The following is a 14,439-nucleotide window of genomic DNA, read 5'->3' on the forward strand; positions in this document are numbered from 1 at the left end:
ATTTATTATAAAAAATGTCATCAATATTTCCGTCAAATCACATCAGTCAGTCCTGTGTTGGACGAGAATGGTTCAGGTCAGTTCAGCTGAGGTAAAGTTGTATAACTGACCTTTTTCTACACCACAGATGGCAATCAAGACTGCTCAGTAAAAATTGTAAGGTTATCTTCAGTAGCAACTTATTATCATTAGTATTATCCCTATTATAAACCTTCAGTCAAATATATGAAATTGACCAAAAAGAAAGTAAACTTTGTATAGCACAGTTACATACATCATAAGAAACTCTGCAGCTATGAATTCATCTGCTGATAGTTTCTCGATTAAACGTTTGGTCTGTAAAATGTCATGTGAAAAAGTTGGTCTTGTCTTGTCTGTCGGTCTATAACCTTCAAATATGCTGTTAAATATTATACACACTAAATAATTATCCATATTTGAAAGGTTAATTAACAGGTTTTTCTACCATCTTTGCATTTAAAATGACTCAACAGCTAATCGATTATCCAAAGAGTTGAGCTGGATCAACTTATCGCTGCAGCTCCAAGAGACAAAGGAAAGGAAATAATACACTGAGTGTGCAGTGTCAAATAAACGTGGTACACTACTGAAGGCTCCTCATTGAATATTTTTTATCTTGTATAGCCTTTATCCGAAGGCAGGATTTCACAACTTTATTCAAACACTCAACATAGTCGTTGCATTGATAATATAGTTTCACACAACTATAAGCCCATATTATTCATAAATAGATAATTTAGTTCAACTGAAAATAAACGTCATGATTGTTTTTAACATATTTACTTTTTAACACGGTTTTGTCCTCTGTTCTTCTGCAAGGAAAAGTCCAAAACCAAATGTAAGTGCTTATCTCCTTTGCTCTGCAGGACAATTAATATTATATAATTGAATTTAACTTAATATATGTTTTGTTTTCACAATGGCACACCTTACTTGTTTTGGAATATTTGATCTTTCATTCTAAAGCTGAAGATATTTTATCCATAGAGATATTTACATCACATCAAGTTTACATAAAGCATGTTTTCATAAAGCAGAAGCCACAGACTTTGAGTAACCAGCCACATTATCTTTCCTGCTAAAGTCTTCTTTTTATCAAGCCTAACAACATGAAAGAACGTTTTCCTGCACCTTAGCTTGTTGAACTAGTAACTAAACAAATATTCAATAGAGAAACGAGGCCAGGCCACTCAGCCTGCAGTCTGCTGTTAAAAAACCACTGACACCTACAGCCACTGAGAGCATAATAAGCTTTTTGGATACACCCTCAAAAAGGTTTTTCTTTATTTAAAAAATAATTTCAAAAGTAACTGTAAAAAAAAAAAAGAAACACCGATGTTATTTTTGAATGCAAGAAGCAAAGACTTAATGTGATATCAGTCTGACTGTTAAGTCTTGGCTTTACATTGTAACCATGACTCATCACTAGCTTTCCACTGAGCCCTCTGTGTTTGGTTGCATACTCTCAGAGTCCGGCTCAGTGGCAGATGTTGAGTTGGCACCTGCTGTTTCTGCAGATGCAGAGTTTTGTGAGGTCTGCTCTGTTTCTGATGATTGTTCTTGCACCTTGTCATCTTCTTGTGGATAGAGCTCAGGGTAACGCTGTATACACTCCTGCATGGCCCTGAAATGCTCCAGGCATTCAGACCCCTTCACTTCCTCCTTACTGTAGTGGAAACAGGAGAAGGCATCTTTAAATTCAGTCCCACAGGGACCGCTGGCCATCCCACCCAGACAGGGGCAGTTCCAGTTGATATCCCCACTGGGAAGAATAAGACCTAGAATGAGAAAAGAGGATAATGCACATCAAACTAGACCCTTTTGAGGCTGTGGTGGAGAGGAGGACTCTGAACAAACTGTTGTCCATAATGGATAACCCCACCCTCTCCACCTGCAGCTGGAAAGACAGCAGAGCTCCTTTTCCAACAGACTGCTCCAGCTCCGCTGTCACACGGACAGGTACAGGAGAACATTCCTGCCCACTGCAATAACACTCTACAACAATTCCCCTCTGGCTGGCAGACAACACACTTTACACTTACATTTTACACTGTACACTTATGTTATATCTTCATTTAATATTCCATTCCATTGCACTATTCACTATCTGTATATTTCTTTTTTTTATTTCTTATTTTTATTTGTTTCATATTGTGTTGTATTTTGCTGGGGTAACAAAAAACTTTGGGACAAATAAAGTATTTCTGATTCTGATCTGTAATATAAATGTATATTTTTTTCAACCCACACCCAAGCTATGATTCAGACGAGGTTCTTTCTGGTAATTTGTACTGCTCCTCACCTCGCTCCTCATATGGGTCATCAGGATCTTCCTCTACGAGCTCAGCACTGCTGGGTGTTGCATGATCCTCTTTGGTGACAAAAATAATTCGGTCCTTACCTGTTGTGTTAAATTTGGAAGGACAACACAAACAAATGTGCAGTGATCAGTACTGCGGCATATAATCAAAACCAACGGCAGGCTACAGCATCTATGAAGGCGTTACTTGATTTACATTCTATAACAACGTAAAGATGGTTAAAATGGTAAAAAAAAAATTAAAAAAAGCTTCAGCAGTTGCAGGCGAGACCCGATCGGAAAAATTCTCCATATACATTTTATTTCTTTGATATAGGTGTAAGATTGAGACATACATACCGGCTGATAATTATAAAAAAAAGGGTTGAAAAGGTTTAGACATTGACATTACATAGTTTGTCCAACAGAGACATCTGTTAAAAAATGCTTTTACAACAAAACATTTAAATGCTTCAAATCGTGTCAAGGTCAATACTTCAATTAACTACATTTCTTTGAATCCTCGAAAAACTCTTAATACCTTATTTAAAAACTATATTGTGTTAACTCATTTTTTAACATCTAACTCATCAAAAGTCCTTATTCTGAACACATTTTAGTGGGAGTTTGTCAAACACCTGCTTGAGCAACTGTTTAACGAATGTAAATGTAATGCATTCATTTTTTATGTTTGTTGGGCAGAACAGGTTATTTGATTTACGTGTTGGTTCTGGGACATTATGAGCAGCATTGAACAGTATTTTCTGACATCTTAGGAACTAAAACGATTTATTTAAAAAATAAAAACATCAAACATCAAAACACTGAGGATAAGTATGGCAAAACACAAAATAGGACTTAGAGCAGGAGAAATTAAACTATCAGGACCCTCTGAAACATTGGAAGAAGCCCCTTGAAAATACTGTTTTAAAGTAAAAGGTCAGCCAAAGCACTGCTTTAAGATCTAAGAATTGACTGTATGTTGTGAGCTTACATGTTTATTTACTTTTTAGTAGTAGTAGTATACATATTTGTCAAATTAATGTAATCAAGTATAATAGATCCCCTTGAAGCTGAAGAAGACAGTACCTCAAAATGAAGTACTTGAGCTTTTACCGAGTTTTTTTCAACTCACACCAAAACCATGTTGTTTTCATGATGAAAATAAAACAAAGACAATAATTATATGACCCCACTCAAGGTGACTATCTATCAAAATATGGCACTATGAGAAAGCTTAAAATCCTGTTGACTCACGAAGTCAATAAGTAAAGATGCAACACTCCTGCATCTCATCCTACCATGTTTGTATACATGTAAATACACGAACATTAATTTTCATTCAAACTCAAATGAACTTCAGGGTTAGCTTTCCAGTGGAGTTAGCCGGCTAGCACAGCATGTTACCTTCATCTCTGACCGAGCTCATGTCTTCACGCCGGGATGGATTAAATTCCTCTTTTTGATTGACAGCAACCACTCAGAAGACGGCGACTAATACTGACACACGACACAACCGGACACAGCCCATGCAGAGTGAAATGATTTGGTGCAGCATCCACTAGCTTCTTGCTTGTTTCACAACTATCCTCTGCCTGAGCGTGGATGAGTCTTCTTCTCCGTCTGTTTCCAGTTGAGCAGAGGCTGCGGAGCGCATTGCCGCCACCACCAGGTCAAAACAAAACACTCACGATAATTTATATATACACAAAATGATGCTTGTAAAAAACTAACCTCTTTAAAAAACATTTGACGCGTTTTATTATGCACAATTTCCCTCTTACTTTCTGATTAGAGATTATATTTTTATTTATTGGTCAAAATACAAGACATAACATTTCTGAAAATACATGTCTATCAGGTAAGGAGAAATGTAATATCCAGAGGGAATTCATCTTCTAAACTATTTGTCCTAATTCATTTATAACGTTAACTAGGCACTGTTGGAAATAATCAATATATTGGAGCATAACATTAAAAGATAATTCACTGTTTCTGGACGGATCATATTTGTCCAATTCCGGTAGTATTACCGGATGTTGTTTTTAGCCTCAGATAGCATAAAGCTAATATGGTATTGTATATATGAGTAGAGGGAGAAGGACGCGTGGAGTTACATACTAAACTCACCGCCTCTACCTCGCACTCATTGATGCTGCAATGATACTGTTGCCTGTTTAATACCTGATAAACCTCAAAAGGATTGCATAATAGAATATCGTAGATAAGAGATCCAGGATATCACTAACAAGATGGCGACGGTGACGTCATAAGAGGACCCGCCCCTGACGACGTAAGCCTATAGAAGAGTCCGGAGAACCCCATGTGACAAGCGGCCAACAGGAGCCAGCCCCCCACTACCAACCAATGAGAGCACGAGAGCGGAGCACGTCTTATTTTGAAGTTGTTTATATTATGGTCGGAAAGGGGTGGTTCTATAAAAGGTGTGTATTGTGAGATCGCTCTCTTTTGTTCCGGACCGCCAGACAGTAACTACTGATGAGCTCCACTCAGTCAGTGGCCTGTGGACGCGTGTCCCGGGCTATTGAGCCACAGCTGTGAAACTTTTGTAAAACCTACTGCTGCATCTTTTTATTAAATACTTACAAGAGGAGGTTTGCTTTCTTTCTTTTGAATCGACACCTGGGCTTCGAATAAACGAACATTTCTAACAGCACCTACACTTTATATAAACGCAATTAAAACAATAACCCTGGAAACAACTTTTGCGATCCTAATATTTAGTAAATGATGTATTTTCGTATTCTAGGGATGGGATATTGGAGTTCAAGTAACAGCCATTCATATCTTATAATTTCCCCCTCATATTTAAACACACACAGGAGGTAAAATCAGTATTGAACACGTCAGCATTTTTCTCATTAAATGTATTTCTAAAGGTGCTATTAACGTGACATTTTCATCAGATGTCGGTAACAACCCATGCGACCACACATGCAAAGAAATCAAACCATAGAAGTCCATAAATTAAGTTATGTGTATTAAAATGGAATGACACAGGGAAAAAGTATTGAACACGCTTACTGAAATGTATTTAATACTTCGTACAAAAGCCTTTGTTGGTAATGACAGCTCCAAGACGCCTCCTGTATGGAGAAACTAGTCGTATGCAGTGGCGGCTGGTGGAGTTTTCTCCAGGGGGGGCTATAACTCCAAAATGTATTAAAAAAAAAAAGGCATGCATACATGTACTAAGGTATCAAACGAGTGTATTTACATCAATGAAAACAACAACAACAACATTATAGATAGATAGAAGTGCAAAGAGAAACAAGTGCGATATATAGAGTATGTACAGTATATGCAGTTAAGAGTGATTATGTAAAGATAAGGGCAGTATAAAGAGGTGGGAATAATTGGCATAGTATAAACAGATGTAGTATGAACAAATATACAGATGTGCTATATTACTATACAGATGGCCAATATACATATATAATAAATATCTGTCTATCTCTAGATATATCTCTATCTCTCTATCTATCTCTCTGTGAGCAGTGGGATGTTTATGTCTGTTGTCACCAGTGAATACATGTGCTGCCATTCATTGTTGGTTTGTCTTTTTCTTGAGAACATCAGTAGGCTTTAAACTATCAGGATGTCAGGCCGTAATATTCAGTCACACTTTCAACACCGGCACCAGCAGAGCTCCAGAGTCGGACATGAAGTGGCATTGAGAGCATTTTGGGGACTAAACCTATGTTGTTGGGGCCTATAAATCCAGTGATGTGTGACTCTTTTAAAACCCTCTCAAAGGGCCACTCATTTCTAAGTTATTTAATATTGAATAAATACCATTTAGTGTTCTATTACTGGAACAAGTCTTCATGATATCCCCAAAAACAATTTCAACACAAAAATAATAATCGTCACCATTTTCAGTAATTTGTTGTGAATGTATTTTCCCTCTTTGGTCTCTTTTTCCACCCCTCTGTCAACTCCCTGCTTCTAGGTTTCATGTCCCTGTTTACAGTTTTGTTAATGTAAAGACTATCCGTATGAAGGGAGCTCAGGCCTATACCTGCCCAGCGTTTATATTCAGAGCATAGTCTTTACTGCCGTGAGAGGGCTTTGAAAGGGACCTGTATGCATTGCTCAGGTGTGATTTTGGCCCATTCTTCCACACAAACAGTCTTCAAGTCTTGAAGGTCCATGGGCCTCTTCTATGAACTCTGATCTTTAGTTCTTTCCATAGATTTTCTATTGGATTCAATTCAGGTGATTGGCTGGGCCATTCTAGCAGCTTTATTTTCTTTCTCTGAAACCAATTGAGAGTTTACTTGCCTTCCGTGTGTTTGGGATCATTGTCTTGCTGAAATGTCCACCCTCGTCTCATCTTCATCATCCTGGTAGATTTTTATCAAGAATGTCTCTGTACATGTTTCCATTCATCCTTCCTTCAATTATATGAAGTATGCCGGTGCTGTATGCTGAAAAACAGCCCCACACCCTGATGTTCCCACCTCCTTAGTATGGTGTTTCTGGGGTGATGTGCAGTGACCTCCAAACATGGTGTGTATTATGGCATCTGAAGAGTTCAATTTTGGACTCATCTGACCAGGCTATATTCTCCCAGTATTTCACAGGCTTGTCTTAATGTTGTGCAGCAAACTTTCAATGAGCTTCAACATGCTTTTTCTTCAGGAGATGGAGTCTTGCGTGGTGAGCGTGCATACAGGCCATGGCGGTGGAGTGCATTACTTATGGTTTTCTTTGAAACAATTGTACCTGCTAATTCCAGATCTTTCTGAAGGTCTCCACAAGTGGTCCTTGGCTCTTGGACAACTCTTCTGATAATTCTTTTCACTCCTCTGTCAGAAGTCTTGCGAGTAGCACCTGGTCGTGGCTGGTTTATGGTGAAATGATGTTCTCTCCACTTCCGGATTATGGCCCCAACAGTGCTCACTGGAAGATTCAGAAGTTTAGAAATCCTTCTGTAATGCCATCAGTATGTTTTGCAACAATAAGGTTGCGAAGGTCTTGAGAGAGCTCTATGCTTTTATCCATCAAGAGATCTTTCTTGTGTGACACCTTGGTAATGAGAGACCTTTTTATAGGCCATCAGTTGGGACTGAACCAGCTGACATTAATTTGCACTGACAAGGTGCAGGATTACTTTGGCAAAACATTTGTACTTGGCAAACACTTGTTTTTATGGAACAGACATCAAGGTAACAAAAGCAAATGTTTGCCAAGTACATAGACTGCATAATATTAACCATGCAAAGACATTATTGTATGAAAGGAAACCGTCTCTCCCTTGACCAAAAGGTGACTTTTCATCTGAAACAATGTGCTAATGAACGTTTAGCTTGAACACTTTGGACAAATAGAAGAGACAAGAGACTTGACCTTTCTCCACAAAAAGGTTTTATTGAGAATGTTTTTCTATAAGTTTGTTCTGAAATGTATTATCTTTTTTTTTTTTTTTACATATTCAAAAGACTTTATCTTACATTTAAGACAAATTCAAAATTATTCAATGTGTGGCTATATACAGAAAGTGATAGTTTTTCTCAGGTGTGGAAAAGCGATTGATGCAGTTATGATTAAAGCGGACAATTAAAAAACAAAAAAAATTGCAAAAGTGGGAGACAAAAATGAATGTGACATATGAGTTAATACTGCAGCTCCCTGGGAATGCCATACATTAAAACAGTGACAGGCGGACCCCAATGTGAGCTCCACATCCTCTCCTACAAGACCCTGTTCCAATAAAAGTCATAACACAGGGTCACAATTCAGGAAACGACAGCACTTGACTCAGCGTTTGACAGTTCAGCTTCTGTTCCACACCTTCACATAATTGACAGGTTGAAGGAAAAATAAAATAAAGCTGAAAGTAAAAGTATTAACTAAGATAACACCAAGCAGAACATCAGGTGCATTTCTGCACACAGCAGTCAGTTGCCCTCCATCATCCGGTTGAGTATGCCGGCATACTGAAGCGCTCTGTTGACAGTCTGAAAAAAGGGACCGAACTCCCGCAGGACTCTCTTACACAAAGGAAGCCTTTAAAATGAATCTCGGGGAGGTATAATGTAGAGTCAGTTAGAAAATCTGATGAAATACAACTAAAATGTCGGTCTTTGTGTTACTTTGGAAGATACCAGGTAGGGGCCACAAGGTGTGTAGCCCCCCCCCCACCTCCAAAGGTCCCATTTCAGCTGAGATTCCTGAAGATTCCTTGAACATCCTGAAAGTGGAGAGCTGACGATGCAGGAGCTTCACACAGATGTAAAAAAATGCAAAGTTGGTGATCCTAATTGACGTTGGTAGAAGGTGGGATGAGATTGGCTTTTCTAGAACAGCAAAGCCCCCATGCTGCCTACTTCACTCTGTTCTTTCACAAAGATCTCAAAGTACTGATATATGATGGTGACGGCCAGCAGGATACCGGTGCCAGAACCAATGGCTCCGAGGAAGTCGGCCATTACTGATAGACCTCCGATACACAGTCCACCAAAGGCAGCCGCTGTAGGAATGTACCTAGAAAGCAGAACAGGAAGATTGAGATCAATATTGATACTGAGAATCTGTTTTCACCTTACAGTGTTCCAGCAGAAACACTTATTAGCCGTTTTTATTAAAATACTTTCTTCATGACAGTGTAAAAAAAGTGATGAATGGAATAGTTTCTACACATTGCTTTCTTTCCAAAGGTCATGAGGGTCAAGTCTTTTGATAAATATAGAAGAACAGCAGGTTATCTATGCTGAGCATTTAGAGCACCGAGGAGTCAGCTAGCTAAATGAATGTTTCATATATTTCCTAATTGTTAAACTATTACTTTAAATGTTGGATATTTCCAATACACGACTAATTAGGAAGACAACTGAGGAACACGTATTTAAATTTCTACCGTCTATTCTTTACCACATGAAATAAAACTTAAATATATATATTTTTGTAAGTTCTTAGTTTTAAGGTGCATGGTTCATGTGAAAATCTATATATTTGGAGTAACAACCCCCCCTTTAATTTATTTTTTTTAAAGATATTTTCTGGGGGCTTTTTGCCTTTAATCAAATAGTACAGTGGAGAGAGAGTCGGGGTGGGATCCGGAAAGGACCACGGGTCGGTAACCAAACCCGGGTCGCCGGCGTACGGTGCAGGTGCCCCAGCCAGTCGCGCCATGGGGATGTTACGCCATGGGCCTAACATCCCCTTGTATTAAAATCAATAGTAATAACAAATTATGAAACTTTTTCTAATCCTTTTTAATCTTTATTTATGCATTACCTTCCTCTCTTATGTCCTTATCTTTTATGACACATTTCTGGCACCCCCTGAGTCTAAGACTGGTCGATTAAAAGTGCCAAATATATCAAATCAAGACATATTGACTTGACAATGTGTTGCTTGATTACAAGATGAGAGTTATTTACTCGTCAGTGACAGAAACATTAGATTATGTAAATTCATGAATAAAGTGTATTGCTATCTGATACACGCATTAGTGTGTCGATTGAAGTGCGTGGTTTTTATTTTACCTGTTCAGCTCGTGGACCATTGAGGTTTCTCTGTGTCCTCTCATCACCATCTGCTGCTCCTTCAGCTGTTTCGCCACCTGAAGGAAGGAAAAGAAAAAGCTTTAAAACAAAGTCTGTTTGAAATAAACCCCTAAGACCGCCTGCCTGAAAGTGTTCACCACTTACATCTTTAGCGGAGGAGCCAGAGACTTCAATCCAGGTCTTGGAGAAAAAGGCACATGATCCGAGCATGAAGACGATGTAGATGGCTGCGTGGACCGGGTCATCAAGAACAGAACCAAACGACTCCGGCGGAGAGAGGTAGTAACATAGTCCGCCTACAGGGTAGGCCCGGGCTGGACCACCAGACGTAGCATCCTACAAACATCAGAAGATAATACACACTTTAGAAAGGGCAGACAAAAACAAACCATAAATAAGAGAAAAATAACATTCAGAACATTTATCTGGCAGCAAAACCCTAATGTAACCTATGTAAGGATTTTTAACATAAGAGATAATACTTTGTGAGACTTATTCTTGAGATAAAGTTGAACAAATGGAAAAGGAAGGTGCGATTAAAGGTATACTTACAGACCAGGTACCGAGCAGATTAACCAGGAAGTTGCCACTGAAGCGTGTGGAAAGCATCTGGGAGATAACATACAGGTTGGAGACGAGGGCAGACTGCAGGATGATAGGGATGTTGGAGGTGTAGAACAGCTTGATGGGGTAGGTGTTGTACTGGCCACGGTAGCGAGCAGACTTGATGGGCAGATCCACTCTGAATCCCTGGGAGAAGAGGAGAGTGTGAGAGCAGCTCAGCAGTTTACCCTTCTTCACCATCTAGTCTATTAGCAATTTTTTATTTTCAAGTTCCATGAAACAAAGGTCAGACACTAACCTGGAAGTAGATCACTACAGCAAAGACAAACACGGTGGCGATGAGGTTCATGAGGTTGGGCAGGTTCTGCCTGTAGAAGCCCTCTCTCAAAGCTCGCACTTTGTCCGTACGAGTGGCCAGCAAATGGAAGAGGGCAATGATTGCTCCCTCAAACTCGGTACCTAGAAACACAAAAATTAACCAGTATGAGGCACAGTTCTGAGGAGTGCAGAAGGTCTTTGCAGATATTTACCGACCACTGTCTTACCTCTTCCGGTGTTCACAGTGGTGGGGCTGAAGGCCTTCCACACGATGGTCTCACAGATGTTTGTGGCAATAAACAACGAGATTCCTGAACCGAGACCATAGCCCTTTTGGAGCAACTCGTCCAGCAGCAGCACGATGAGCCCGGCTACAAACAGCTGCAGGAGAACAGATACAGTCAGCTGAAGAGCACCGAGGAAGTCATGTGAAAATGTTTTTACTCTGCAATAAATTCACATTGCCTTGGAGGAGCTTAGCTGTAGACTGGGTTCACTTTACTGAAGTTATTAAGTGTGTGTTTTAAAAAGTAGCACGTCCAGTTCCACTGGAGCACATATTACGTTTGAATTAAACACACCTATTAGTCATGTCTTGCTCATTATAACCCATGAACAATGACTATATGAATAGTATTATTTGACATAATTATACTTTTCTGCACGATACTCTGAAATTGCCCTTGATGCACCTCTTGCACTTTAATTGATGGACGATAATATGTTTGATAATGAATGCTTTAAATGCCAACATCACATCAAAATAGAGAGGACACAGGGTTAACGATTCCTACTTTATAATTAAAGCATACTGAAAGGAAGTTTTGATGATAGAATATATCTTTTAGTCAAAGTAACATTATTGGTTATGACACATTTTAAGAAGGTTCCTGTTCTTACCTGAATGATGATGAGCAGACAGATTCCTGCGCCCATCTCAGAGGGATCTCCATACATGCCCGTCATCACATAGACGATGGCCTGTCCGATGGTGATAATCATTCCAAACACTAAAGAACAATAACCAGTGGTTAGACAAAATATATAAAGGGCATATGAATGCCAACCATACATTTATGAATGACCACCTGAGGAGAGTTTACTTACATTTCTGAGCTCCATTGAAGAGCGCTCTGTCCTTTGGTGTGTCTCCGACTTCAATGATCTTAGCTCCAGCAAGCAGCTGCATGATGAGGCCGGAGGTGACGATAGGCGAGATACCGAGCTCCATCAGGGTACCTGGAGAGAGAAATTAAAGTTAGGAAATACCAGAGAGAGCAGACACACGCTTTATTAGAAATGCCCCAGTCAATCGGCCACCAGTCTGAGACTTTTTTACTGGTTAATTTACAGCAGCATAATGGTTTTAAATCACACACTGATTTGTAATAAATGTAAGTTATTTAACAGTCAATGTTTTAATATGAATCCCCAATTGAGTTTCAATTTTCCATGAGAGAAAGCTACAAAAATATTGTTTAATGGTCATTTATAGTCTTTAAAAAGGGGAACAAATTGTAGAAATAATAATCAAATCAATACCAAAGATTGGAATAACAATGGGTGCATCTATATATTTATTTAATGTTTTCTAATGAGATATTATCTTGATCATTACCTCTGTTGGAGGCCAGAATGACTCTCATCCAGTAGAATGGATCTGCAGAGTCTGACGACATGATGCCAAAGAGGGGGATCTGCAGGAAAACAACAAAAATAAATATTACTTTAGCTATCTATGCATGAGTTTAATTGCTTCTCTCAACTTGCAAGTGTTGATTATAGAAGTCCACCTTTAAGCTTTCTGTTAACAAAATGTCATCGTAATTGGTGTAAATTAAAACTCAGTGTTGAAATCCCTGACTGCAAATTTCACAGCAGTGAAGTGCCCCTGATTGTTTGATTAAATCAGCAGAACTGCTTTTATCCCATTTTTAATTGAATCAACAAGCCCCGTTAATTTTCTTTTTCAAACCTGGACTAAGTAAAAGTTAAAAAAAGCTCATCTTAAATCATTTGGACTGCAGGATATCGAAATATATAATAGCAACAGTTATCAGTTGTCACAACAGAAATATGTTGTTTGTTAAAAATAGAATACTGCACACTGCGGCATATTCACTCACTTTCTTAACATTATATCAGTCCTTAGACCTTTGAGTGAAGGTCATACAGGAATTTTAGCTGATAAAGTTCAGTGACAAATTGTCACTAATAAAGTGCCGGTGATTGTAGTGTGCAGGTTGTTGTTGTTTTAAACATAGTCTGTTTGCCAAATGTTATTAAAAAAATAAAAAAAAAAAATCATATGAATTTTCAATCCATTTAGAGTTGTGTTGAACGACTAAGACTGTTAGTTATTGTGACACTTACCTGGCAACACACCAGGAAGATGAAGAGAGTGATGGCAGTCCATAATACCTTCTCTCTGAACTGGATCTGTTAAACAATCACATTATGAGAAGATGTTTACCAAACCTTTTTTTTATAGCCAAATGCCAATGTAATAATGATTGTAATACATACCTTTCTTTCAGGTTTTTGGATCTCTGGCAATACTGCACAGAACGGCTTTATCACCTCCAGGAATTTGACTGAAAACAAAAAACACACGAGTACTTTTGAGTGAACTGGGAATGATAGCTGGCTGCCAGTGGGACGTGGCAGTGAATGGTGGGCGGATTCAAGTCGTAGTGGAATTTACAATAACCACATTTGACGTGAAATAGGGCGTTTATTACGATGTTTCTATACCTTTTCTGAGACCTTAACATTATGATTGCTAGGTGTTCTTATTAGCGTTGGCCAGATGATTTAGTAGCAGCAGGCTCAAGATAACACCGGTCGTGTTATGCGTCGTCATCACTAGACTGTCAGTGTCTTTGAATGAATGGCTAACGAGTTAGCTTAGAAGAGATTTCCAGCCAACAAGAACCAACATGTCGCTTGTAAAATCCGTCCTTAAAATCCAAATTAGGCTAACAAAAACACTGCCCAACTGCTTACTGTTATCCACTGACGATTACTCTTCATGAAAACCTAAAAACAGTGCCAAAGCGACTGCCGACTAGCTAGCTAGCAACGTGAGCTAGCGAGCTATCAGAGCCAGTCAGCGCTAACACCGCGAGGTTAGCAAACTAAAGTTGTACAAAACAGATTAAACTGTATGTGATGTTGTCGCTACACAAACTCTGGTTATCTATATCTCGTACAAATCGTGTGCCGAAGTCATACTCACTGCCCATGATGTCCCAACTGTCCTCCTTCGTGCTCCTTTACAGTGTAAATCTGGGCAGAAATCTCACTACTGACTGAGTGACTGAGAGCCGGGAGGAGGAGAAACTTTAGAGACACGTCACCACTACAGACACGAAGCACAGCGATTTAAAGAACCAGCCCACTGCTGACAAGCTACTGACTTTATACATTACATACTTAGTGAATTTAATAAGCTGATGTGATAAATAAATACAAGTTAAAAAAACTGAGAAAATAATAATTCAAAGAATCATCCTATTTCATGACGTCACGTTTTCATTGTTGTTTGTTAATGTTTTATTTAAAACAATTGTGTGGAAAAACAAGGTTTTAAAGAAACATGTAAACATGTAGCCTGTATTATTACACAGCAAACATGTTCATTTATAATCCTGAAAACCCAGATAAAACATATTATTCTATGATAATATTTTATTTATTATT

General features: G+C 38.7%; 2 protein-coding genes across 2 annotated transcripts; both read right to left on the reverse strand.

Annotated features, from left to right (window-relative positions):
* Window positions 1-22: 22 nt before the first annotated feature.
* chchd4b (coiled-coil-helix-coiled-coil-helix domain containing 4b) lies at window positions 23-4,415 on the reverse strand. The gene is made up of 3 exons (XM_063909912.1): window positions 3,728-4,415; window positions 2,324-2,422; window positions 23-1,799 (listed from the first exon to the last, which is right to left on the reverse strand). Exons 1-3 carry the CDS (start codon window positions 3,747-3,749, stop codon window positions 1,447-1,449), a joined length of 474 nt encoding a protein of 157 aa, XP_063765982.1. The 5' UTR covers window positions 3,750-4,415; the 3' UTR covers window positions 23-1,446.
* A 3,278-nt stretch (window positions 4,416-7,693) lies between these two features.
* Window positions 7,694-14,119, reverse strand: sec61a1a (SEC61 translocon subunit alpha 1a). The gene is made up of 12 exons (XM_063911127.1): window positions 13,976-14,119; window positions 13,264-13,331; window positions 13,111-13,176; window positions 12,356-12,434; window positions 11,845-11,976; window positions 11,638-11,747; window positions 10,965-11,118; window positions 10,718-10,878; window positions 10,408-10,605; window positions 10,000-10,191; window positions 9,835-9,911; window positions 7,694-8,830 (listed from the first exon to the last, which is right to left on the reverse strand). Exons 1-12 carry the CDS (start codon window positions 13,980-13,982, stop codon window positions 8,644-8,646), a joined length of 1,431 nt encoding a protein of 476 aa, XP_063767197.1. The 5' UTR covers window positions 13,983-14,119; the 3' UTR covers window positions 7,694-8,643.
* Window positions 14,120-14,439: the final 320 nt, after the last annotated feature.

The sequence above is a fragment of the Eleginops maclovinus genome, chromosome 20 (genome assembly GCF_036324505.1).
Source record: "Eleginops maclovinus isolate JMC-PN-2008 ecotype Puerto Natales chromosome 20, JC_Emac_rtc_rv5, whole genome shotgun sequence".
Lineage (NCBI taxonomy): Eukaryota > Metazoa > Chordata > Actinopteri > Perciformes > Eleginopidae > Eleginops > Eleginops maclovinus.